Genomic DNA, 27,329 nt, shown 5'->3' with positions numbered 1-27,329 from the left:
GTGAGCCCCTTTGTTGCAACCGGCCTATGGACTTTGTACAGTGATGCATACATCAGCACTTTGTAAATACAAGTTGTTAAAAAAATGGAAATGTTGTAGAATACTTTCCAGCCATACGCCCCATCAACAATCATGACAACACACACCAATACAGAGACACTCTGAGACATAAGAAATTGTTTTATTTGACAATAGGAAGAAAACCCTTTTAAAACACAGCACATTTCGGTAGGGTGTATATACGGGGTAGCCATATAGGTGAAGGGAGGTGTGTGCAAAGCAGTGTGTAGTGTGGGGACACAGTGGGAGGGAATTGTATTGCACATGAAACTTGCATTTGCCACACCTTTGAGGCTTATTGTAAAGGGCCGTCACATAAGCACCCAGCAAGTGGATATCCACTTTTATATCGGTAGGTTACCCCCTTATATAGGTATTCATTATAAAAATCTGTATTTCTGCTGCTACAACAAAGAAGCACATGGAGAGAAAGGGAAAAAAAATGAATTTATTGGAGGGCTCTGGATGCCAGTTTGAAGTAGTGTAGTGTTAAGTGAACTAAACTTGAGTGCAAAGACTACCACTAGCAACTCTGATACATTAACGGGTGTCTGCAAGAAGCCTTGGAGCTGGTGAAAACCAATGAGCACCATGTCAAGGTTCAACAGAGTTTAAATTATATTTATTTCACTTTATAGATCACTAACAAAAATCCATTGTATTTCAGGGGCCCCCGAGGGCATTTCTGTAGCCTTAATGAAGGAGGGTCCACAGAACTCCTGAAATGTGTTAGCTGGTCTTTCCAATCTAAAGGGAAACACACTTTGGTTTTTGTTGTGGCACTCTTCTAAATACTTTATGATTTTTACAATGAACAATTTTCAGGGGTAACCTATATAGATCAATACTTGAACACCGCTTTTATGACAAATACCCTTTAACCAGAGGGCGGCCATCTTATTATTTCCAAGACTGTTAAAAACAGATTGATGCATGTGTTTTTATTTCCACATACATGGACATACATAAATACTGATTTGTAAACCATGTTACAAATAAAATGACTTCTGTAAACATGACAGCTTCTAACACCCAATAAAACTGTCAGTTTATTAGAAAGTGATACCTCAGGCTTCAGGTGAATACATCCTCATAAATGTCTCACAATGGCTGCCCATTACTCCTCATAGATAATTGGGCAAAGGTGAAGGAGAAGAGAGCTAACCTATGTAATAAAATCAGAGCTATACTGGTGTCATTTCAGCACACGCTAGGAGGTTAGAACTAGTTGTGAGCAGCACTTCTGTATTTCTGTTCCCTCAAGGTTTGTGTTTTTCGGCAGTATAAATGCTAGCATTGTGTATAAAGTGACTTGTTGTTTATAGCACGCAGATTACTTTTTTTATTCCCACACATTGCAGGGAATGAAAAATAAAAAGCTGATTGCTGTGGACCACAAGAACTGTTTTACTGTGCAGGGTAGAAAAGTGAAATGATTGCAGAAGGCAGTAAGGGTCAAACTTTCTTCTTGTATACTGACCTGTTACAGGTCAAGGTAAAGAGGGGACGTAAAGGTAAAAATGTTTCTTCCGGGCTATCTAATGGAAAGTATTATTATAAGGAGGTTCTCAGGGAATCCTCTTTACTACTAGGGAAAATCCTCAACAACATTAATGCCTGGCAAACAGCACCACCCTCTGTGCCTGACATCATGGACAATGGACCAAGCAAAATGCTGATATACCTACTTATAGGTTAACTGCCTAACACACAGAAAGTCTCTATGCACCTAGTACCAAGACTTAGCCATATCTGTGTTGGCTCCATTCCAGTGATGTCAATGATGGACAGTCAACAATGTCTGACTTTTATTGACCCCACCACCTCCACCACTACTACTACTACTACTACTACTACTACTACTACTACTACCCTCCCCAGGCATTGAAAAAGACAGAAGCTATTTTATAGGGGGGATAGTAATCTATATAGCCAGCATGTGTATTTTTCCCCATGAACAAATTCATTTTGAAACAAATTTTTCCACAGATTTCTGTTTGCAGGCTGACAAAACTAAAAGCTTCATACCAGGAAAGCAAAATGAGCCTGCTGTGCTTTCAGAATAAATCATTTGCATTGAAGAAGACTGTGGCTAAGCCACCATCTCATGCTAAAATGTCATGCATACAAATAGACAAGTAGTGTCTGTGAAATTACACCCTGAAAGTGTATAAACATAAATTAAATTAATGGGCTGGAACAAAGATGCGTGTCCACATCTGTGACCAGACATACAGTCCTCTGCTCTGTGCTGGGGAATGGACTGGGTGACACTTCATAAAACAAAGGTTGCTAGAATGTGTAAAGCTCAGCTAAAAGATAGCCTTTTCTGAATGTATTTTAAATATGAACTGTAGCTATGTCATGTTCATATATCAATAAATATCTCCCAATATGGCATGTGGCAACTAAAACATTTTCATAATAAATCTACAATTAGTGGCTGCACTTATAAAACAAAACTATCTATATCCACTTGTAGTTCAGAAACATAAATGGAATTACCTACCTGGGATTCTGTAGATATACTTACTGCAACCTCTCGCTGGTCTTACTATGCAGAGGCTTCTACTTCTAACTGTATACAATTGGGAGGAACACTAGTGCGTTGGTGCCAGGTCTGATTTTGGCTCCAGGTTCCATGGGGAATATTGAGGGTCGGGTCTTTCAAGCTATAAGTAGAACTATTCAAAATGCATACATAGGAGGACCAAAGCCAGGGACACCATTGGCCATGGTAATTATATTTACATAACGGTACATAGCAGATATATTTCTTAAGTACAGGCATGGGACAATGGGTATCTTTACTTTAGCAGCACAGTTATCTTTTAATGCTGTTTTTAGGTTCTGGAAAAGTGTAATTAAAATGTATGTAAATGGGGAGGGGGTAGATCCTCTGTCTGTTTTATATTGCTGTCACCACTTGTCCTTTTGCCCAGTTTCACAGAGACTGAAAGTGGGGGAAGCCATCACCAGAGCACCAGACATTTTGGAAAATATTGCAATGGGTAAAAAAGGCTCCTGTGGTTTAAGACAGGAATTCACCTCACTTTTCTATCATTTCCTCACCGAACGAATAAAAAGCTCTTTTCAGGGACAAGACCAGCAAAAAAGAAAAAACTGACAGGGCTTTTAACCTTTCCTGCTTAATCCAATCAAGCAACATATGTTTTGTCTACACACTAATACACACTAATGACACAATGTATAGTGTTCTCTAACCCATAGCAACCACACATTAGCATTCTTCATTTACCTGTACCTAGGAGTTTCTGATCATAAATTGTTATTAAATAAAACTGAAATATTACACATACTCCATTGTGGATGATTATTTAGGTCCACAAATACATAAAAAGATATGTGTATGTAGACAGATGTGCTGCTGTACAAATACTCAGATACATACAAGATGGCCACCCTCCTTCTTTAGTCTTTTAATCACAGTAGGTTATAGAAACCCAAAGACTTCTATTTTTTTTGTACTTCAAGTTTAACAGCTGCTGGTCAGCACCACATGAATTAGGATTTTACACCTGCCTTGAGGCTACACTTGTGGCTTCTTGACTCTGCTCAGCTGTGTCCTGGATCTACAAGATATGACAGTGTGGCCAAGATCGAAGGAACAGAACTAAATCCAAGTACAACTAGACATCCCTGCCGTACACTTAGCCCTATACAATCTAACTACGTCTAAATCTTCCAGGTGAACAGCATTGTGATTTACGACACATCCTGAATAATAAAAAGGAGGGAGAGGTAAACAAAAATAAACACAAACATGGTACCAGCTGGGGTTGAGGTCTTCAGGTCTTGAAAAGTGTGGTCCACAAAAGAACATGCTCTGGGAGTCAGTATGCTAAAACCTAATATGGAAAATAGCTAGGCCTTTAGAACCTCACTCCAGTAGGGAAAAATGGACATCTCAGCCTGAGTACATCACATGGCTTACAGCAGACAGGCTGGATTTTTTTTTTAATAGGTGACATGAATAGGACATTTCCCATCCCTATATGCCAAACCCCTATACCACCCTTAAATGTCCTGGTTATAAAGATTTCAGTTTTTTAAAAGGACAAAACCAGCGTGTTGGGCGCCAAGGTCAGAAGCTATTGTCAGGAGACTAGTGTAGTGTGTAACACAGTAGGTGCAATGTATAGAAGGCAAGGCTGAAAACCCTAAAATGTCATACTGAGGATAACTGGAGATACCACCATGTGAGGACATACAGAAGGGTCCAATAATGTCCATGACAATCCTCCTCCAAGACAATTCCCAAAGCCAGTAACAGTCCAGTGTATTGGGGGTGGGGGGATAGGGTGTTAGATATCTTTTGTCCCTTTATCCAGAAACCCGTAAAATTGCCTCTTCTCTCCAAAAAGTCTCCGTTGGGCAAAGCCCCAGCATGAAGTTATTAAACTGTTTGTTTAAACTGTGCAAATTCCATTACTTGCAGGAACTGTGTCTGCCCTTATTGCCATCATATGGGGAAGCAAAGTTTAGAATCTACTGAATGTCCTCAAAGGGGAACCCGTGTCATATGCTCCTGTGGGGCCCCAATTCTTAAGGCGAGATCACTGGGGTTTGAAAAGTATTCAGGGAAAACAGAAGAGGGAACCCCAAGAGTCGGAAGAATCAATCCTATAGGAAAAAAAAAAACATTAGGTAAATCTTTAAAAAAATTATAGGTTCAAAATTATTTGTATTGCAGGAGAACTCCATGGAAGAGGTTTTGAAGTGACCCTGTCACCTTGTCCATGCCGGGCAAAGTAACAGTGTCTATGCAAGACACCCCCCGGTCCCCAAACCATCTTACCTGCACTTTCTCACTGGTCCTCTCTCCACCACAACAAGTACTGAAATCAGTAGCGTTATTGACCACAGTAGTGGTGACGCCACTTGCTTTGTCATGTGACAGTGCTCCAGCTTTGCAATTGGCTGCTAGCCCCTATCACATGGGAGCAATTCACATGGATGCAGTAAAAAAAAAATCACATATAAGGCGAGTATCACACAAGTGGGGGTGTCTTTAAAGAGAAACTGTCATTTGGTCCTGTAATGACAACAGGTGACAGCATCTCTTTAAGACAAGAGCAAAAGTCCCTGTTTCAATGAATACAGTGAAAGCTGATCACGATATGTAGAGTGCAAAAATTAATTGCAAGCAATCAAGATAGTAAGATACCATGTCTTGTATTTTGTTTACGTTTCCTGTGACCTTAGCAAAAAATATGTCAATGAGTACAGAAATGTCAAAACTTTTTATAATCATAATAAAGTGTTTCCCTGGTTACTTACCAAACTCGCCTTGCACAAGACAGCCAAAGGCTGTACAAAATCTGACCCCTTATCTGAAGTGTCTTGTTTAGATAGAATTACTAGGGGCTTGGAGAAGATCCTGCCACTGTACTTATAGAACAAAATAGTTGAAGTATATATGGTAACAAGTGTTCCAACTTCCTTGACTTCAGAATTAAGCCTCATTGTCAGGCACTGACGAGAACTTATTAGAATTTTCGAGTTAGAAACAGATTGAAAGGGTGAGGCTGGTCAACATTTACAAAGCAAAAACCACTATACTCATCTGCCCCTGTTCTGTTGCAAGGCCCTGCCATCTTCTTCCTTCTTCTATTCCTGGATGCAATATTATGGCAACCTGGTCTGGCCAATCAAGATGGCCAAACTCTAATCCAGGCAAGCGCAACCAACCAACACTGAGCTGTGTATCAGGTAGGTAAGAATGATTACTGCAGAAGGGATGTTGCTCGTCTCATTCTGCAATAATGCCCTGTCTGATTCAACATTTTTAAAAGTGGAACTTCAGTTCTGCTGCAGAAGAAAAGCTCTTAGTAACAAAGTAAAGACAAAATTAGGGCAAATACAGAAAAGAGATCTCTGGCAGTTAGGGTAACGGTAGACACTCTATGGTGCCAGTACTTGAGCTGGTAAATTAATGTTGAAATAAAGTTTAAAATGGCTGCTGCGGTAATCTTAACTAGGCTAAACCACTGTTCCACTAAGTAGGTGGCGAGTCCTTCCTCAGATGGTGTTACTAAAAAGTTTTGGCCAAAGGCACCAATTCCACATCTTCATCACTAGTTTCTGACGGCAACATCAGACTCCGGAGCCAGATGTCGTTGGAACTCGAGTTTTGTTTTTTTAAATACATAAACATTATAATGGTGTTTTAATAAGTACCTTATAGTGTTATAATGTTCAGACTTGGATCTGGTTCTGAGGAGGCATCACGTAATAAATCCTCTAGCTCCGTATCGCTGTAAGTTCCAAGAGAATCTGCAGAACAAGATTACACATGAAAAGTTCTGTTTGTATTCACAGTCTTTCAGATGCACACTTTTAGTCTCTATTAGCGAACTTTAGGTTCTATAAAAACTCCCCATAAATGTCTCTATTAGCGAACTTTAGGTTCTATAAAAACTCCCCATAAATGTCATGACCCCAGAGTTAAGCTGGTAGTGATGGAAGCCCTACAGACCTTATTGCCTTGATTCACTTGAATGATGGAGGCAGCAGATGGATCAGTTGTGTTTTGTTTTAATGGGAATACGATAATGAGGTTTTACAATGGAAACATCAAATAAAAAAAGAACAAATTTCTTCCACCTTCGCATGCAGCTTGGTATATCTCTCTTTTATACTGAATCCTCTAGTGAACTGATCTGTAACATGCATAGCATGAAGATTAACTCTCTTAGTTCTGGGGGAGATAAATGTGAAGTCATTATTTAAACTTAATCTTAAATGCAAAATTATAGGTGATTTGAGAATTAATCCAGGGAATAAATCAGGAATTGGAACAGAATTGAGCTACTCTGCTACTCTCTCCTCATGCTTCTGGACTAAAGCATCATTGAACCACCTGAACACCTACACTACCTCGGGGTAGAGTAGGCTGCTTTCATCCTGAACTGTTTTTTTTTTTACTTAGCTTCTTCCTGACTGATTGCTATCCCTCTCCTGGAACTCAACAAGATGACAATCTTCACTACAATCCATATTACAGGAGCTGCCTAAATGGACTTCAGTCTGCTGCACTGCATTATGTACTCCTATGACTAACAATTACCTGTTACTATGTATTGCTCACCCTGCACTCTCTGCTTGCTCTATCCCCCCCCCCCCCCTTGCTAGTCTGCTAACCCATTCTCTGTTTGAGCCTTTATATTCCTGCTTTCTCTGTCTGTACTTCTGCACCTTTTCTCACTTTTACTACTAGCTGGTGACATCTTGCCCAACCTTGGTCCCCCTTACAGCTTCTCTCTTCCCTACCCTCTCACCAACATTCATCCTCCTCCTAACCTCATTACTATCCCTACTACCTATAAGTTCTTACCCCCTTATAAATTAACCTCTATCCACAACCTTCTCCTCTCTAAATCTCTGAACTTCCTGGCTCTCACTGAAACTTGTCTTTCCGCCTTTTCTCAACAATTGACACCCTCCTAAACCCCACACCTGCTCCCCCCCACAACATCCTTCTCTGCCCAAGACATTGCCACCTACTTTAGAGATACAATTTACAAAATCAGACATGATGTCTCTGCTCACAGGGCCACTCCAACCATACCCACGCCTTCCACCTGTAAATCATCACTGGCCTCCCACAGCTCTGGTACTGTGGATAAAGTCTCTTCTCTCATCATCTCCATCTATTACCTGTCTGCTTGACCCAATTCTCTCTGATCTATACTCCATGCCCATTCGTCCACCCTGGCCCCTGCCCTAACCCAACTATTCAACCTTTTCCTCTCTACTGGTATCTACCCCTCTGCGTTCAAACATGCCATTATTCTCCCTATCCTGAAAAAACCCTCACTAGACCCCTTCTTACCTTCTAGCTACTGCCCCATCTGTCTTCTGCCATTTGTTTCCAAACTCCTTGAGCGCCTTGTGTTGAAAAGACTTACCGATTCCCTGAGCACCAACTTTCTTCTTGACCCTCTGCAGTCTGGCTTCTGAGCTGCCCATTCCACCGAAACAGCCCTTACTAAAGTGGCCAATGACCTCATCAGAGCTAAGTCTCAAGGCAACTTTTCCCTGCTCCTTCTCCTTGATCTTTCCTGACAACAATGCTCGAAATTTCATTGGATTGGGGAATTGTAAGGTACTTCTGGATCTTTTGAACTAAAACTATATACTATTCCCAAGTCTTGGTAGATGTAGAGCTATGCCTTAGCCTTTCACAAGGATTTATCAAGCGATTGCAGGTACAACAGTCCATTAAAAAGGCAAAAACTCAGTCTGTGGGGTAGAGCTTGAAGGTAAATTAGGCCCCATGTATAAGACGTACAGAAGCTACTTGGGAAGCACATAAATCGTTTGGTTGCAGGCACCAAAGTTGGTACTTTGGGAATTTTGTAATTTTAGATATGCTGATGAGCTTGACAGGCACTACAAATTGCCTGGATATTAGCAGTATTATCAGATTAGACATTCTCATGGAATTGACAGGTTTATATTAGGACAAATAAAAATGTAGCAAACTTTATGCATACCTTTGTGGTCATCACAGCTGCTTGCTGTCCTTCCCAGGTCAGCCTCAAGTCCATTGGAAAGGGAAGGACCTCCGGGTGAAGTTGCTCCTGTCAGCAAGGAGCCTTTAACATCCTGGGATGTCATTCCTCCTCCTGTTGTATTTGGATTCTCTACACGCGTAACTAAGAAGATCTTGTGACCCCGACCTGGACTGGACACTGCCACCTGCCCTGGAGGGCTCTGAACAGAGTTCACTACAGGCTTTGTCTCTGCTACTGGCTTTTCCTCCTCCACCTCATCTTCTGTGTCAGAGTCTGAATCTTGTCCCTGAGGATCAGGGTCAGGTGTGATCTCTTCCTCATCCTGTTCAGATGAATTGTTAGTTGTGGTATCCTCAGGGGCAGTATTGCAATCTTCTGTGGGGAGGCTATTTTCTATAGGGGCAGTACTTGAATCTTCCTCTTCAGCAGCACTAGCGATCTCTGCCATAGATGCCGACTGCTGAAGGCGTTCCTCTTTCTCTTTGGCTAAGATAAAGTTCCGCCTGCAGCCATTTTGAATCTCAGCCAACAGAGCCTTCTGTGTTTCAATAAAGCTTTTCACCTAAATATGTATATAAAGATACATGATGAATGCTAAAAATTATAATTCAAGAATAAAGAGTTGCCTACAAATGAAAAAAAGGTGTACTTTTTCATTAGAAATTTTTTTTAAGTGACACTTAAAAACTGAATGAATAAAACAACAAAAAGTTACAACATTGATGGTTTAAAAATTTAAAAAAATTAGAAGGAAAAAATAGTTACTTGGTTTATTCATTTACATGTTATACTGCACAGTAAGCCAGGAGGAAAGCAAACTGCTGCTATGCACCAATAAGTGGCAAACTGAACATGTTAACTTGTGACAGTAGCTGGAGCTGTGGATGGGCAAGAAATACACAGCTTCTTGTAGGTTATGGGACAGCAGGGGGCATGTAAAAAATGACTGTGAACAGAACAATTTTTTTATCACAAATTTGTCAGACGTGAACCGCATCTAACAAATATACATTATATCAAGAAACATTCTAAACACAACAAAGGAAGGAGATCAGTATATGATCGACACTTACAGCCTCTTTCTTCGGTTCTCTGTCCAAATCCAGCCTAAGCAGTGACTGGTTAACACGAAGAGCCAGTGAAAGAGCCATTAAACCTCCAGTCTTAATCTCATTCTCTCGAAGATCAAGGCGCAGAAGCCGCGGAGATTCAGCCACAAATTCCGCTACAGCCACAGCACCTGAAGACCCAATCAACATAACAATAAACCCAACATAAACATAACACGTGATTATGTTTATTAGAAAGCCACCATACCCAACAATATTTAAACGGTGCTGCTTTTAGAGAATAGGTTTAAGTGGCACAAAAAACACCATCAGCGTGGAGTTTGTATGTTTTATGTATTTATATGGATTTTGACTAGATGTTTCGCTTTCCTATTGGTAATTTTTTTTCTTTTTCCAACTTACTTATATATGGTCAGCACTTTTTCAAAGAACTTCTAGAGAACACTGCCCTTTACTTATCAACTCAACCCCTGGAGGAGCAAGAGATTGAGATGCGTACACATTACGGACAATTTTGGGTATGTTTGCCTGAGGTGAACTTTACTAATCCGCATGAATACATTCCTGACATTACAAAACATACAGAAATATTTTTTTCAAGGTCAGAATGTAATATTTACCTTCACAGGTGAGTTTGGCAGATGCCAAGCCAAGCCGGAGGACACTTCGGTTTCCAATCAGTCCATTTTTAAGATGGCGGACTCCTTCATTGCCAATAGCATTGTGACCAAGATTCAAAGTTTCTAATGTCTGAGTGTGAGGCTAGGATGGAGAACACATTCAATGTATTAGTGGGATATTATTATTACCTAGGATGAAGGAAAGAGATGAATGCAATAGAGAGATGTTACAGTCAAGACTTCATAGTCCATACATCTCTCTCCTAGGTATACCATGCCAGCTCCTGCCTCCTCTGTACACCCTTCCTAAATCACAGACTTCCCCACCCTATGTAAAATCTCTTTATCTGTACAACACAGCTCCAGTTTATCTATGTAAAACCATAAATCTTCCAACTTCCTTTACTCTTCTACCACAAATTACCCAGAAACTGTATACGGCACACATGAAGCTCTGAACACTGTAAATCCATTAGCTTTTTTTCCCCTGTACTCCACAAATCTGCTGGCTACTTTGTATAAAAAATACATTGCCCTTCTTTGTTGACCCTTCACTCTTTTATAACACAAAAGTCCTAGTCCCTCACCTTTCTTACTTGTACACCTTTGTTCAATATCCACTGCCTCCCTTGTACACTACTTAAGCTTCCATTTTCATACCTTGCAAAAAACATCACAACACATCTTACCAAGCACATGCTCATGTAGACCATGCCAGCATGCGTTAGCTGATTGTTCCAGAGGACCAATGTGACCAATCCCTGGCGCTGTTCCTTCATCCCCTCACAGATGTATTAAGTCACCAAAACCATTTTCTTTTAGTATAAATCAAAACAGCAAAAAAAAAAAAAAAATCCCTATTAGTATAGGAGGAAGGGTTAAAATCTCCGGTAGATACTCATTAATAAAAACTAATCTGTTTCATATAAATTCCAATTTTTAATAAAAGTAATAATTTTGTGGGCATGCCAGATAAAATAGATAACATTCGTATAAGAATGGGAAGAGGTTTACTTAAAAATTAATGAAAATAGTGAAAAGTGATCCAAATGTCTGTTCATGGTAAGCTCACATAAAAGGCTTTCCAAAATTGATAACATCATATATAATCTCGATAGATTGACAGAGAAATATATATATATATATATATATATATATATATATATATATATATATACACACACACATACACACACACACACTTACACACATATACACCTACCTTACGCATCATGTGAGCGGCAGCTTGCCATCCCCGAGTGCCAATGTGCTTATTAAAGGAAATATTGAGATGCGTTGCAGATTCATAATACTCAATCATGTCAAATAAAGCGGAGGCACCCTGCACACACCAAAAAAAAAAAATAAAAGTTACACATCTACAAGCAAAGGAAAGTTTCTTTCAAAATTATTAAATGCTAGACATTAGCTTACAGTGAGGAGCTGTAAGATCACTAAGTATACCCATATGTTTCCCTTAAAGCAGTAGAACATAGAAAGCTTCCACTGGTTCATGACTGAATTTTCCCTGTTTTGCACATGTATGGCATAAGGATAAATCGATGCTTAGGAAAGGACTGGCATTGCTTAGGTTGGATTTACATGACCATATAGTGATATATATGTTCCATTCCTTCTGGGGAGGGGTCAGAACTGCCCATCTTCCATTTTCCACTGCTTCCATCAGCATTTCTTCATTAGGTATGGACCTATCAAGTAATAATGACATCAATTGTAAATCTTCTAAAGTTTTCTACCTTTTAGATCCAGGCTCTCAACTCTCCCTGAAAGATCAGTAAGTTCCTGAAAAACAAAAATAACAAACATGTATATAAATGTATGTGTATTATTAACAATCTAGATGAAGTTACATAAAAGCCAGTAATATATGATTAGTGGCCCTAAGATAAAGTGCTTGACTTTCTGACAGCTCTAATGATTTCTAAATAGCCTTTGAAATTTACTGATTTTACTCTGTTTTTAAAGTACACAAATCGCTAAATCTGACCACATCAAATAAATATTAAACAGCAGTGAGGTTTTATTTTAGGAGGCAATGACCTGGATCCAAGGTAACTAACGAGGGCTATAATTGCACATTGCTATGGAAAGTGACATATAATCTAAGGTTAGCATAAGGTGATGTATAATCACAAAACTCTGCTCAAACATTTTAGAGGCAGAGTGCAAATACAAAGATCCTTCTCCAAGCAGCAATATGTAGCAGGATGCAAGAAAACTGAAAGACTTACTTGAAGCTGTCGGATAAGTTTTGGAATTTGTTTGCAATTGAGTTTCTGGCAGGCTTGAGTATAGGATGTGATGACATCCTCTACTGTGACATTCTGAGCTGAAGGAACAAACAGAACTTTTATTAGAACACATTTTCTTATGGATATCTAATGAAAAAAGCTACAGATGCAAAGAAGTACACAACAGGGGGTCACAATGACATCTAAAAGCATACAATGGCTGTAAATCAAGTAATAATTTTATAGCCTTCAAATTTATTAAGGCAACAGAATAAGTTTGTCAAGATGCCCATTTTAGAAGCCTCTTATAAAAGCAGCTATCACCTTGCAAAACTAGCTGAAAATAATGGACTCTTTCAGTTTCAGAGACAGGTGGTTAACGTTTGCAAAACACTGTAACTGTGAATAAAATGATGTTTTTGTTGTTTTTTTTTTTTAAAACTCATTACCAGATTCTGTAAGTATGCAAATGTACACTAGCAAATCCTTTCTTGAACATCTATCTAATAATACATTTTGTAATAACCTCCAACCAGTGCTAGGTGCAGTTTCAACTATGTCACTCTAAACCAGTACCAGTGGTCCACAGAAAAATTTGGACATTATTTGCAATTTTTTTTGTCAATAAAACAAAAATATTTTATTAAATTCTTATGTTCTTAATGACAATTTTAGCTTTTATACTGCACTAAATTCATGAACTAATGTCAGTGTAGTGTTAAGTTGTATGAGGCAACCGTTGCCGAGACGTACGCTTCAGTATTGTTTCCACCATTACAACAGTCACCCCGCTCCGCCAATACTGATTCTCATCCGATTGTTTTTTTTTTATTTATTCCTCAGATGCTCTTTTAGGTAAGTATGGCATCAAATAGTTTGACTTTGATAACTATCATTTCTTGTTTAGTCTTGGATTGGAACGAAATAAACCCATAATTAGCCAGAAAAAGCAAACAAATATTTTGAATTTTGTTTAGTAATACCTAAGATAATGCAAATAATGATAATAGTAATAATAGTAATACTTCACTTGACCGTGAGCTGATCAATGAATCAGAGCCTCCACAGTCATCGTCAGGCACCATTAGGAAGATCATTATTTTACAAATGTATTTATCTTTTTAAATTCATATTAATGGTCCGCGGGATTTAAAATTATGAATTTAGTGGTCCGTGAGGTCTGAAAGGTTGGCAACCGCTGCTCTAAACCATTATTGCTGTACAGGAAGGCTGCTTGGCTCTTTGTCAAATAGCATGTTCTGTTTTATGGAAATGGGAGGTCGAGCGGCAGTAACAGATTACAGGCACTGAGCATTAAAGAACAGCAGCATTGGCTGGTAAAGACACAATAGAGAAGACTCTGGTCACTAATGACATCCTTCACAATGTTGGAGGCTCTGTATTCACACTAGATTTTCATTCGTGAAAAGACAATCATGAATAATAATAATAATAATTTCTGGTGATAAAAAGCTGAAGTGTGTACAAACTAATTGTGACATTTATAAAGCTCTAGAAAATAATGATCTCTACCTAGCTCCAATTGGTTATAACTACAAAAATTTTCCAATTATTAAACTTTTCAAATAAACGGTACACTTGGAACGAGGATAAAATACTGAGGTCTTCTCAGGCCAAGACAGGGTGAAGAAGTCTCAAAACATTTGGAAAGTTGAAGACTGCCAATGTCAATTAAAAACTGTTAGTACAATCTGTAATCCCAGCTACTTTCTAGTAGGCTCCAGTGCACACTGGTGTTATGTGTGAATGAGCAAATCATTCACAGGGAGATAATAGTTGGCTTATGGTCAGACTTTGTTATTGAGGTACTGGCTTGTGCTACAAACTAAGTGTTAAAGCATACAGATTAGGGAAAAGAAATGGCAGCCACTTTGGAAACTCTTTGGGCACTCTTTCCCTTCTGACAATAGGAATTCTGTAGGCCCTAATTTAAATCACTGACAGCGTCACATTTCAAGCAATGCCATCACTGGATAGGTAAAGAGTCAGAAAAACAAAAAGAGCTGGGCCATGTGTCTGGGAACAAAGCACAGAAAAATATCATTATGCTCTTCACACTAGGATATCAATACAGCACAAAGCACTGAAGATATTTAAATTTCATTTCTATATATTGTTCAATGATATTTTGTGTCAATTAAAGAGAACCCATAAGGATAAAAATATGAGATCTGACAATACCATCCAGGTAGGGAGATCACCATAGGGTGTACAGTCCTAGGACTCTACACCTTTAAAAACAAGTTGCAATGACAGCCGACATTGATATCCTTATAGGGTCACTTGGGTGCCTGATAAGTGTTTGATGATAGTTCACCAGTTGTGCTGTTTATTCCTTATCAGTCCATCATAGTCCAAGAAACTATGCTATGGACTGAACCATATTCCCACCTAAACAATTAGTTCCATCCAACAGCTGTGGTCATTCCAAACCCAAATCATTGTGCTATAAGCTGCTGATAGAACAAAGTTGAATACAGGAATAATTTGGAAATCCAGCTGTGGAGGAATGCCGGCATGGTAGACAAAGTTTTTTCCCTTTACCTGTATGTACCAATGTTGTAATTTTATAGTAATGGCTTGTGCTACAAAGATAGGTTGACCATAAACCAGTAAATACCTGGCTCCAGCAAACCTGCTGGACATTAGCTAACCTGCTAATGTTTGCCTGTAAAAGCCCGCAGCCTAGGCAAGGCAAGTATTCCATTCCGGAAAATCTAAGATGTCCAAGACACCTTGTATCTGTGCCTAAGGCTATGTACACACCAAATGAGAATCTGACATGTACAGCAGTCGCCCAACGTTGTTTATGGATCCAACACGACTGACCAACTATTAGACAACCCCAAAAAAATGGAGAGGAGAGCACAGCTCATTCTCCCCTCTCCATAGAATAGATTGGTGATATGTGTACAGCATTCATTTGTTCATCTGTCACTCCTTTGATGTTGGAAACGATCATGAATGATCATTTCCAGCGACAATAGTTAGGCATGTGTACACAGTCTAACACAATAGAATGAGTTCAATATTTGCAAGTATTGCTCAAAATTGAGAATATCAATATCATGTTTATTGAATGGCCTACAACTAATCTCATTTTCAAGGCTTGGAGTTGTCTGGTTTAGGGAAGTTCAGAACTTTTTCAGGATCAAGCGATCTCCTGTGGTTCCCTAGGCCTGCACCTTAGACCACAGTGCTGCTCCTTCAAGAACGGGCAGCATGGTGGCTCAGAGGATAGCACTTTGGCCTTTGCAGCGCTGGGTCCCAGGTTCTAATCTTGGCCAGGACACTATCTGCATGGAGTTTGTAGGTTCTCCACGCGTTTGTGTGGGTTTCTTAAGGGTACTCCAGTTTCCTCCCACATTGCAAAAGAAAAACATGCAGTTAGGTTGATTGGCTCCCCCCAAAACTGACCTTCAATGTATTAATGACTATGGTAGGAACATTAGATTGTGAGCTCCTTTGAGGGACAGCTAGTGACATGACTACGGACTTTGTACAGCAATGTGTAATATGTCGGCACTATATAAATACTGTGTAATAATAAAATTATTAATATTAACCAGCATGTAGCATTTGACAGCTGACAGTACTAACACCAGTCACTGCTAACCGCACTCACTCCATGTATAGCTGCCGCAAGAAGATCCTACAGGTAGCGTCCCCTGAGAGGCAGCAGTAAGTGCAACCCTACCACCAGTGTGAGCCTAGCCTTACCAGAACATATAATTGCATCCTCTTACAAAATGCCATTCTCATTTTAAAGTTGGACTCCTGCCAGGCAGGAAAATACAGAGATGAAATACATATTTGTCGTCTGTTTTGTCTGCCAAAAGACTGGAAATGCTGTACAGTTATCCTTTGAATTACACACTAGTGACACGCGGCTCAGCCAGGAATATCGCAGCTGCATCCTGTCTTAGTGTTAATGCTTCTTCTTGTGATCATATCCCTAATAACTGGACAGAAGGGGTCATGCTGGCTCCTTAGCTAGTGAGTAGCCTCGGATAGGAAGTAGGAGATGGGATAGATATAATAACAAAAGATTATGGACTGCTTTAGTTTTTCTAACTTAGGAATCGCTTTGCTGTGCCTTAATTACTGCAAATCCCTGTGCAAACTAAAGAGTCACAGCTTACTTACATGGGCGGTTTAAGCACAGTGATGTAAGAAGTTCCCGTTTGTGCTTGGGGGTCACGTGCTATATAAAAGTCCAAATTTATAATACCAGCTGCAGAAAGATTTCTAATGGGTTTCCTGCTTTTCCATATAGCTTTATCATCTGGATGCAAACAACTTAAAATATTAAAAGAAACAAAAACCGTAAAAAAGTAAGAATAATCTGTTTGTAAACTGTAAAGTATATGTACCATATATAATTTCCTTTTAAGAATCTACCAACTAAAACAGGTCAGTCAGTTACAATTTTACTACCAATTTACTTTGACAAGATCACAGCTGCAGTGTAAAACCAGCTGTTTATATGGCCATTTATTGTAGGAATATAGGAGGTGAGAACGTGCAGCAGAAAGAAAGCGTTTCTTTATTGTGATACCATGCTATTTGTCTAAGGAGTTACCAATTTATTATAAGCAAACACGAATTCTACAAAAGGATATAAACACACCTGGCTAGACAAGGATATCAAGACAGGAACTAACGAAGAGTTGCTAAATCCTGCACTATTTGGTGTTGCAGAGAAATGCCATGGTGTTTGATTGGCACCATGATATAAGTAGAAATTGCAATGACTATGTTCACATTTCCTAGTATAATGAATTGGAAAGCCCTCTTCTCAGACTGGACCACACTTGGATTTGGCCAACAGGATATCACTCCAAAGTTCTAATTTGCCTGCTTCTTCCAGGCTAGTAACACAAAGTCAGAGAGAGCCAAGTAACCGGTATTCCTAAAAAGCACTGTCAATTGCCGGCATTACACAATTGAAAATAGGCTAGAAAATAGGGTGAAAGGGCAATCAGGGCAGCAAAACAATCACACTTTAAGTGACCTCTGACCCACTGACACTTCGAGTCAGACTTTAAGTAGATGGTTGGGATAAAAGTAAATCTTAATAACAATGTAAGGTCTACTTACACTTTTAGAACCGCCTCCCCAATTTCACCTAATAACAGAAGTATATTTATCATACTCATTCCACTGCTGAGTGACATTACTGACCTGGAGTAGTTCCTATGGAATGTAGAGCAGATGGAAGGCTCTTACAGGAAGGCATGCAAATAGACCAAAAGAAAGTCTTCATACAAGGTTTTGGCTGTTTTGTGCTCCCAGAAGGATGGAGACGCGGGCAAGGTAGAGCGTTTCAGTTTTTTTTTCACAATTAGAATAAATAGGATTATGATTTTGGGGGGTTAGATAGTTTCATCAGAACTAAATCCTAAACTCATAATTTTTTTACTTTACATAAAATGGTAGACAACCCTTTTATTTAATGCAAAAATTGTTAGGATTTTTTTTTTCCAGTGCAACAAAAAAAGGGTGCAGCACCGCCCCTTAATTGTCGATTGCCTAGGCGATCTAGAATGAATGAGAGCGCAGAGCCTCCCGGGATACCTACGTCACACAAGCATCCCAGGCATGCGCAGAAGGAGCCCTTTAATCAATATGGAAAAAATTGCTGATCTCAAGCATACGCAGTGAGATCGGCAAGTTTTTTCCCAATCTGCGTCATCTGATCTTGCACCTGCGCAGTGTGAGTTCGGGTAACCTAGGAGGAAAAACCAGGAAGGAGGAAGAAGATCGCGGCGCCTGGCGCTCCCTCTGCACGGGGTCAAAGACAGATACCGGGACAACACAGGACCCAAAGGAAGAAACCTCCCGACAGATAGACTGATCTGCGGAATTGAAAGTGATTTTTTTTGTTTTGGGTTTAGTTCTGCTTTAACAAAACCAAACAACAAAAAAAGTTATATGCAGTTTACAAGTCCTTAGATGATATTTTCACTATTTTTCCCTGGGCTACCTCATTGCCACAGTGCTATTCTACACTAAAAATGACATGGCCCCTCCTCCCCCCACAATGCAATACTCTGCCTGGGATATGTCATATGATAACAAAAGGAAATGAAAGCAGGCTTGTGTAAGTTCAGCCTACTCATAAATCCGAAACTTACCCAGAAGTTCTGAGAAATCTTGTCATGGGACATTAGGAAATACTAACTGCTCATGGACTATCCTGTAATGCAGTTACTTTATCTCATTGAGCCAATGCACTGAATTGCGTTAACGTTCTATTTTACTACAGCGTACCTGGAAGCAAGAACGTCCCCCAGTTGTAAGCCAATATTTGCCCTTTATTATACGGTGGTATTCAAGATCTGACCCATTGATGGTCCTGGAAAAGATGTTGTTTTGAACTTTCAGTAAGTGAGCATTATCTGTTCTATAAATCAGCTGCGTTTTTTTAATCATTTATACACTATATCATCCTAATCTACTTACTGCCGAGGTAAACCTATCTTTACTGGGCCATAGGCTCTAGCACATGATAAGAATTATTCCTGTGATTGATCCTGAAATAAACACTTCAGACTGCCCGAGGCACCCCCATCCAACATGTCTGGGACAACTCCACAAAGGCACCCTGTTTAATATTTCCAACCTACTTTAGCATCAACTTGATCCTTTAAATGACTCTTTGATGTTTCTGGATCAAAGCCCAATGACACAAAAATTCACTTGAGCATGCAGCAATAGTTAGAGAAGCGGCTAAACAACCTACAGAGCCATCCATGCTTACAAGGCCAGTCTGTTATTTAAACCATGGACCAATAAACCATTTACACAACTGCAAGAAATAAATCAGAGTATATATAATGTCCAGTTCAAAAAGAAATAAGAAATGTAAAAACTCAATACCCGGCCACACCTTTCACTGGGAATGGAATACGGTTGAAAGGTATATCCATGCTTATAACATGAGCATCCCGGCCGGGACACCATCTACATGGAGTTTGCAGGTTCTCCCGTGTTTGCATGGGTTTCCTCTGGGTACTCCAGTTTCCTCCCACAATCGAAAAACAAGCAGTTAGGTTAATTGACTTCCCCCAAAAGATTGACCTAAGACTGTGTTAAAGACATATGACTATGGTAGGGATATTAAATTGTGAGCTTCCTTGAGGGACAGCTAGTGACATGACTATGGACTTGTACAGTGCTGCGTAATATGTTGGCGCTATATAAATACTGTGTAATAATACTAACGAGCAAACCAGATGTACCATCACACGACTGATAAACAGATGGATACATTCACAATACAGAGCCTGATCCTTCATTCATGGACAATAGTCAAAGCGGATTTACAACAGAAATTTGCCAACATACTGGATTATCACATTGTGATAATGAGCATTTTAATACCTGTATGTTACCAATACACGGGAAGTACACAGTCAGTCATCACAGTTTAATATTTGCATAAAGCACTGCATGACCGCTTAAGGAAAGTTTGCAGAAATCAAAGCATAGTTAGTGCAACCATAGTAAACAGCTCTGGGATGGTACAGCCTCAGCAATCATGTAGAAGATTATGAAAGCCCCAAAACTCAAGGAAAAGGCTACAATTATCTAGAAATTTCCAGCCCTTTCATTCTTGCCTCCTTGCCAATTATGTAAGGTGCAAGATGGCATGAGATAGGACTGGTGGCTTCCCAGTTCAAACCAGCATTTGCATTGTAGATCTGAAGACCCCACGGTGCTGTAGAAGGAAGCCCTATAATAATAATAATAATAATAATAATAAATAATATTACAGCTTTTCATTTGGGAACAAATTTGCATAGTGTCGCTTTGAAAAAATGACGGACACCTTGCTAGCTCCTAACCAGTGAATTCATTGTGGTAGAAAATAAAATGCCTAATTCAGTATTTCATGATAAAGGTTCCAGTGGTGGAATTTTTGGTAAAAAGGAAAATTAATCACTATGAATACATCTACATCATGATAAAAGGGCGCTCTCAGTAAGAGAACAGTGTGGTTAATGAATAACTCATAAGTGCTCAGTTTGATTTATAATTAATCAACCCAGAAAAAGGTCAGATCTGGTTTCAGATCAAGGTAACACTATAAGGACCTGAGTTATCCAGCATTAAGGGTATGTTTACACACCACACTTGCCATGCTATCACTATGTATATATTTGTGCAAATGTATACTTAGAAATCCAGACAGATAGAAAAAACACAAACTAACTCAAGCTCATTCATTAATGAATCACCAAATAGAATTTATTTTAATGCAAGCAGCATTAGTGCCTCAGTTTGACCGATATGGGCCTCTTGCAATCCCCTGTACAGCAGAGCTCACTGGTGACAGAAGGATGAGTTCACCGGTCTGCTGCTTCTCCTTTCACAGGAAGGAGCAGGTACAAGAGCTACAGGTGTTTCTTAACTACAAGTACCCTAACTCAGGTCTCTTGCCCAGCCAGACAGGGTCATGATGTGTGACAAGCTGAATCAGGCAGGTAAGGGGGACTATTGCAGAAGGGACATTGCCTTCCCTCTGAAATAATGACCTGCCTGATCCACCATTTTAAAAAGTGTATCTTTAGCTTTAAGGCGACTGAATCTCACTAAACATTTGTTTTGTGTTACAGCCTTTACTGTGGTATGTTTCAGAAATGGAAGCGAGACGGAGTCCTCCACAAGTAATACAAACAAAAGTGTTGGAGAAGGATTGGGCAATAACAAAAAAATGTCGGAAGTTATATTTTATTCCATTTACTCCCATTTAGTGTCCTGATTAAACCCTTATACCCACCAATATTCTTAAAATCAAGGACAAAATAGGCTATTGGTAGAACTGGCTCCAGGCATTGCCATTAATTTGAACTGCAGCCTTTCCAATAAACCCACACCAGGGGAAGGTTGCACATCACAAAGAAATGAGAAGTGCCTGCATTGTTTCCAAGAACCCATCTGGAGGTAGCAGACTATTTTTTTAAAGCCATAAACATACATTAAGAAACTTTCGGACATTAGCACAGATACAATATTTACTAGAATCTAAAGTGCACAAATTACTTTTATCAGTGGCTCTTTTCTTTAAAGTGTATTTTGTAGATGATTAATAAACTTATAAACAGAAAACTACAGGGCAGATTTTGTAACCCTTACAGTAATCGTTAAATCAATCTTACTACATGCACTAGTAAACATTCCAGATTTCTGATCATGGTAATACAAAAGAACTATTTATGACATGAAGTACTGATGAACACCAACATCTAGATCTAGATGTTTCACTGCAAAGAGAACCTCACCTTCTTTATCTGTGGATGGATATCAACTTAATAGCCAGGTTGCAAAACATCCTGAAGCCACTGTTTACATTGCCTAGGCACTAAATCTTCTATCAGTACACATAAAACAACACAATATCAGAATGAATGACTCATACAACAACATCACAATTTTAGTGATGTGGTGCAAAACTGAAAATGATGGCATATGTCAGCGATGGGGCTAACATTATAAAGCCTCATTCCAGTTATGGAGGTAATAGATAATATATGCCAGCAGTCGCCACCCGGTGGTCTGCGGACCACTGGTGGTCCGAGGCTCTGGCCGGTGTGCCCCCGAGCGGAGTCAGGAGAAGGACCCCACTGGGGGGGTGCATCGGCCAGAGCCGCGAACCATGTGCCCCGTACGGATCACAGGCTCTGGTGAAGTGGGTAAATTGTGTCTCGACTCAACCTGCTCACTCTATCGCAGGCGCAGACCTGCGATGGGAGAGTGGGTGGGTTCTGGCATCATGACATCACTAAGGGGGAAGTTTCTTCACCTTTAAGTGGAAGACCCGGATCCTCCCAAATGCGGACGGTAAATTTAGTGGTCCGCGGGTCTGAAAAGATTGGCGACCGCTAATATAAGTTATAGTAAAGATAAAGTAAATGTAGAAATGCTATCAAAACAAGCAAACGCTCCTCACCATGCCTCCATGGATCTTTGGGTTCTAGGGCACCTGATACAATGTCATCATCACATGGGAATGTGACCCTTTTGGGCCCATGTTTACAGCGCCCATTCTCCTCCCCTTGGGTCCCCCCCTCTTGGACTTTACTATCAGAATTCCCTTGGTCTGTTCTCTCAGTGGATTGTGGCAATTCCACCAGGTCAACCTTTGTTTCATCTGAAACACCTGGTTTGGAAGATGCCTCTTGGGTCCTGTGAGGCAAAGTTTCCAAATTCTGGCTTATTGGTATTGAAGCATTGGAAGACCCATCATCAGTCTTTTCCTGGTCCTCATTCACAGTGCACTGGCCCCCCGAAGTTTTATCAGTATCTGCCTCCTTGTTTGTGCTTTCTGGATGGTCTGTGGTTTCCTCCTTGTCATTGTGTGCGGGTACCTCAAAAACATCTTCTGTGCCATCCTCCTGTTTAGGGTTTGTCCCATTACCTGACCCTTCCTCTGAGTAGCAGGAGTCCCTATTGTTCTCTGCATGCTTCTGCTCTTTGGATGACTCCTCAGAGGGCAAATTTGCACTTTCCACGACTGCAGGCATCTCCATAGTAGCAAGCGCACTAACCAGCCATGGCAGCCATGTTTAATTCATGCAACACAAAAAAAAAAAAAAACTATTAGTAACTCTTGTGAACCAGATGCATTAAAGTTCGGAAAACAAGAAACAACCCCTGAAAATTCTCATTAAAACAAGTGCAACAATATCAGAAGTTTCTCAACCAGAGCTGGCGCCAACTCAGCAGTGCAATTCCAGAAACATGCAAACCTAACAAATTTTCCCGACTTGCATTTTCACTTCTCTATAAAGCGGAGGGTCCGTCTTTGGACTGCAACATGCAGCATTTGTTGTGTACAATCGTGACAGTGAAGGGATTAGTCAAGGTGACGTTATAGGAAAAGGGAATGAATCAATTCTAGCAGGCTGGTGTGGAATAGTAAAGTGTTACTGCGGCTTCTCACACATAGTCTCTACATGTCTCAGCCCCGGTCTGATGGTCCATCTCACTATTCCTTGCTGTCAGAGGTTGCTTTCTCTATGTCCTGGGTGTCTCGGGATGATCTGTTTGCTGCGCTCTCTATCCCAGTTCTCTCGCTATTAGATGTCTCTTCTTTCATTTATCCAATTCTGCAATAAGATGTCGCTCTCTGGTTCCTCTCTCTGCCCAGGACGTCTCTTGATGGATGTTGACTCCTCTCTAGTAAGAAATGTCAGTTCTCTCTCCCCAGGATGTCTCTGGAGTGGCGCTCTTTGTAGTCTCTATCCTACTTCTGTAAGAGATGTCACTTTCTGATTCTCTCCGTCATCTCTGGATGTTGCTGTCTCTATCCTACTCAGCAAGGAGATGTCAGTCGCTTTGTCATAGATGTCTCTAGATGGGCTGTGTGTGAGGAGATGTCTCTTGCTGTTTTTATTTTGGATGTACTTGCTGCGGTCTCTTTTCCACTCTCAGTTTGTTTTCTCTTTTTGTTATTCTCTCAGTGCTGCAGGTGTCTCTCAGTGGGGTCTCTTTCCAACTCTTTTCCTTCTCTCTCTCTCTCCTGAATGTTGTCACAGCTGCAGGCACCCCATGGTGGGCTGTCTCTTGCTGACACTGGGTCCCCTCATTGACTTGTCATGAAGTAGCCTCTACCCACTCCCAGCCTTCTCCCGCTGCTTCCCTGGAGCAGCCAGCTTCTTCCAGGAATCTCCCAGCTCCGTCTATGTGCAGCAGGAATTCCCTACTTGTCCCTTACGATTCAAGACTGTCTCTCGCTGTCTAGTCCAGTTTCCGGGTCACATGTCTCCGTCTCAACTCCCTGCCAACCTCTGACGTCGGCAAAATCCGCCGAGCCAATCAGGGCGCTCCGCGTCAGCGGCCACCATAGAGTTTGTAGGAGGACTGAACAAATAAAGAACGCTACTACCGTAGAGAGGTGCAGTCGCTTGTACAGAGCAAAACCAGAGAACCATAGAGAGTACGGGAGCGTGAGATAGATAGGCAGCAGTTGTCCCAAGGCGCATGTGTATTAGTCCTCTGGTCATAGATTTGTCAGCTGCTGTATGTTTACATGTTTATCGTATAATTATGTGTTCATTTTTAAAATCATAGTACTTTTATAATGTTTATAAAGTTACAGTTAAATTGTCATTATTTAGTTATAAAGTTTAGGTATTTATTTTTGTAATTAACCTCCCTAGCGGTCTAATTCCGTCCAAATTTCCATGGCAAAAAGCGGAACAATTTTCTGCATGGAAATTTTTTTTTTCATTGTAGGCTATAATTCTTAGGCATAACTCACCGATATTTAATAAATTTATTAATAAACTTTAACAAAAAAAAAAAAACATGAAATGTAAGTGTACAGTAGTATGTATAATATTTATAATATAATTATATATAATAAGTATATGAATATTTCTTTGTATTGGACTCAATACAGCTATTTTGTATTGAATCCAATACAAAATTATTTCTATTTCCCGCCGATCCGCCCGCCGGCACCGGTGCATGCACCAACGTCACCGGGAAACCCCGGAGATTGTCGCTGCATACGCCAGCTGGAGATCGAGGCGGAAGGATGTGTCCCCAGGTCCTGCCGGGACCAGCAGGATGACAGGGGAGGATATTGGAGCAAGATAAATGTTTTTTTTTTTAAGTTAAAAGCTACCCCGAGTGTGACTCCGAAATACTGATTTTTGCCTGGAAAATCCACCCTGAGTCACACACGGGAATACCGCTAGGGGGTTAAAAAAAGGCTTGAGATTAGAATTTAGAGTTTCACTTTAATAATATTAATAATACAATAAAAAAATAATGCCTTTACTTTTGAAAGCCCTTTGATCCTTCCGCAATCTGTGACGGTTGGACCCATGCCATCCTGGCTTCCTTCTTCCATCCAACACAGGCAGGACAGCGGGCGCTGCCATCTTCTTCCTTCTTCTGGATTCTGCTCATGGCACTGCACTGCAAGAGATTAGGTGGTGTGTCTTCCTGAAAATGTATTTAAAAAAGGGCCAATTTCCCTGCCTATGCATAGGATCTTCATTTTTTTATTATTATTATTTTTTTTTATGACACATATCTAATCTCAGGCATGTGCAGAAGGAGCACAATGTTAAAATTTTGTTGTGCAATAATGGAACAATAAGTTGTTTCCAATATTGCACATTGGATACAAAGTCCGCTGTCTCATTAGCTCTTTGCCATCTTTGCTGATCTTTGATTTGTTTTCAGTGGCTGGAAAGTCCAAAGATAATGCTTGCAGGGTGTTTTGGATGCTTGATTCCTTCAGCGCACTGTGGTTTAATCCGCTGCCCCCTTAGTCAACCAAAGTGACATAGGGGTGAGCGGATGGGACCATGGAGGTTCCAGGCATCCCGGAAGTGTGTGGGATGCGGACGATCAGCTGTACAAATGGCCGGACGGGTAACTATCACCCTTTCCTTACAGGTCAAGCTTGTTAGTAAAATATTATTATTCTGTATTTATATAATGCGGTCACATTACGCAGCAATGTACAAATTCCATTACCTGTCCCTCAGTGGGGCTTATCTAATGTCCCTACCATAGACATATTCATTACCACAGTCTAAGGTCAATTTTGGGGGGAAGCTAATTAACCTAACTGCATGTTTTTGGAATGTGGGAGGAAACCTACACAAACAGGAGGAGAACCTGCAAACTCCATGCAGAAAGCTCTCTGGCCGAGATTAAAACCTGAGATCCAGCGCTACTTAAGCCAGAATGCTAACCACTGAGCCACCATGCTGTTATCCTGGAATAGAGTTGCTTTAAATGTGTATGGAAATCTTACAGATTAATACCTACATGAAACACTTACATATCAGACAAAGTGTTAGTATTTTTGCCCATAGGGTCCTGAAATCTTCACAAGATCTGATAGTTAGTGACTTCATCTCATTCAAAGATAAGTAGTTCAGTTTGGTCACCTTTTTGCACCTAGGCTGCTATTGGACAATGAAGGAGCAGCAGACTGCAGAGACACATTTCCAAAACTGTCACCTCATTCTTTGTAATTTCATGTGTTCATAGCAGGGTCCTAAATGACCCATAGTACTGAGCTTCCCGTCCTGTCATAGTGCTGCTGTCCAGGAGATTAAGGGTAACAGATAATACACAATAAATGAATATTAGTTACATTTAGGAGAACGTTTATAAAGCAGCAGTTCAGCTATATTTTTGCTCAGTAAAAAAATGAATAACACCCTGTACATTTATAAACCATAGTGATGTGTATGAGGAATGGGCTTTGTTGCTCTACTGGTCAAGCACGATATACATATATACTCATAGTAAGTAAGAAAAAGACTATAGAAGAGGCCATTTGGGTTACTTCTCACATGATCAGCTCTCTTCATATGATCAGGTTTCGTATGGGCAGCTCAGACTCCATGCTGCAGCCTGCATTTTTTGAATGGGCTTTGAATGAGGGCTGTGCTGTGTAGAGTGGAGCATAACGAAGATCAGATAGTGTTATAATTATGCACCATAGTAATTTTAATGAAAACATAATTGCATTGGTGTTTTGTGTCTGCAAATCAGCTTTAGTAGTTTTTCACATGCAATTAATCCAGAATAAACTACTTCAAAATACAAACTGCTAGAGGTTTATAAGGCAACAAAGGGCCAAGGACAGTCACACTACTGAAGAAACCTCTTCATTTTTGTACTCATAGGCCATAGCTATGGACAATGGACTCTTGATGTTTAAAGTGACCTCTTCATTAATTTTCCTATTACTGACTTATCATGCCTTGTTCTCCACTGTGTCTGTAT

General features: G+C 40.1%; 1 protein-coding gene across 1 annotated transcript; it reads right to left on the bottom strand.

Annotated features, from left to right (window-relative positions):
- Nucleotides 1-165: 165 nt before the first annotated feature.
- Nucleotides 166-24,364, bottom strand: PPP1R37 (protein phosphatase 1 regulatory subunit 37). The gene is made up of 11 exons (XM_072430871.1): nucleotides 22,519-24,364; nucleotides 12,543-12,640; nucleotides 12,048-12,093; nucleotides 11,809-11,818; nucleotides 11,438-11,669; nucleotides 10,980-11,078; nucleotides 10,291-10,432; nucleotides 9,674-9,840; nucleotides 8,580-9,162; nucleotides 6,262-6,357; nucleotides 166-4,704 (listed from the first exon to the last, which is right to left on the bottom strand). Exons 1-10 carry the CDS (start codon nucleotides 23,096-23,098, stop codon nucleotides 6,263-6,265), a joined length of 2,052 nt encoding a protein of 683 aa, XP_072286972.1. The 5' UTR covers nucleotides 23,099-24,364; the 3' UTR covers nucleotides 166-4,704; nucleotide 6,262.
- Nucleotides 24,365-27,329: the final 2,965 nt, after the last annotated feature.

The sequence above is a fragment of the Pyxicephalus adspersus genome, chromosome Z (assembly GCF_032062135.1).
Source record: "Pyxicephalus adspersus chromosome Z, UCB_Pads_2.0, whole genome shotgun sequence".
NCBI classification, from domain to species: Eukaryota; Metazoa; Chordata; class Amphibia; order Anura; family Pyxicephalidae; genus Pyxicephalus; species Pyxicephalus adspersus.
Note: the sequence above shows the minus strand (reverse complement) of the source record. Positions and strands in the feature narration are given on the sequence as shown.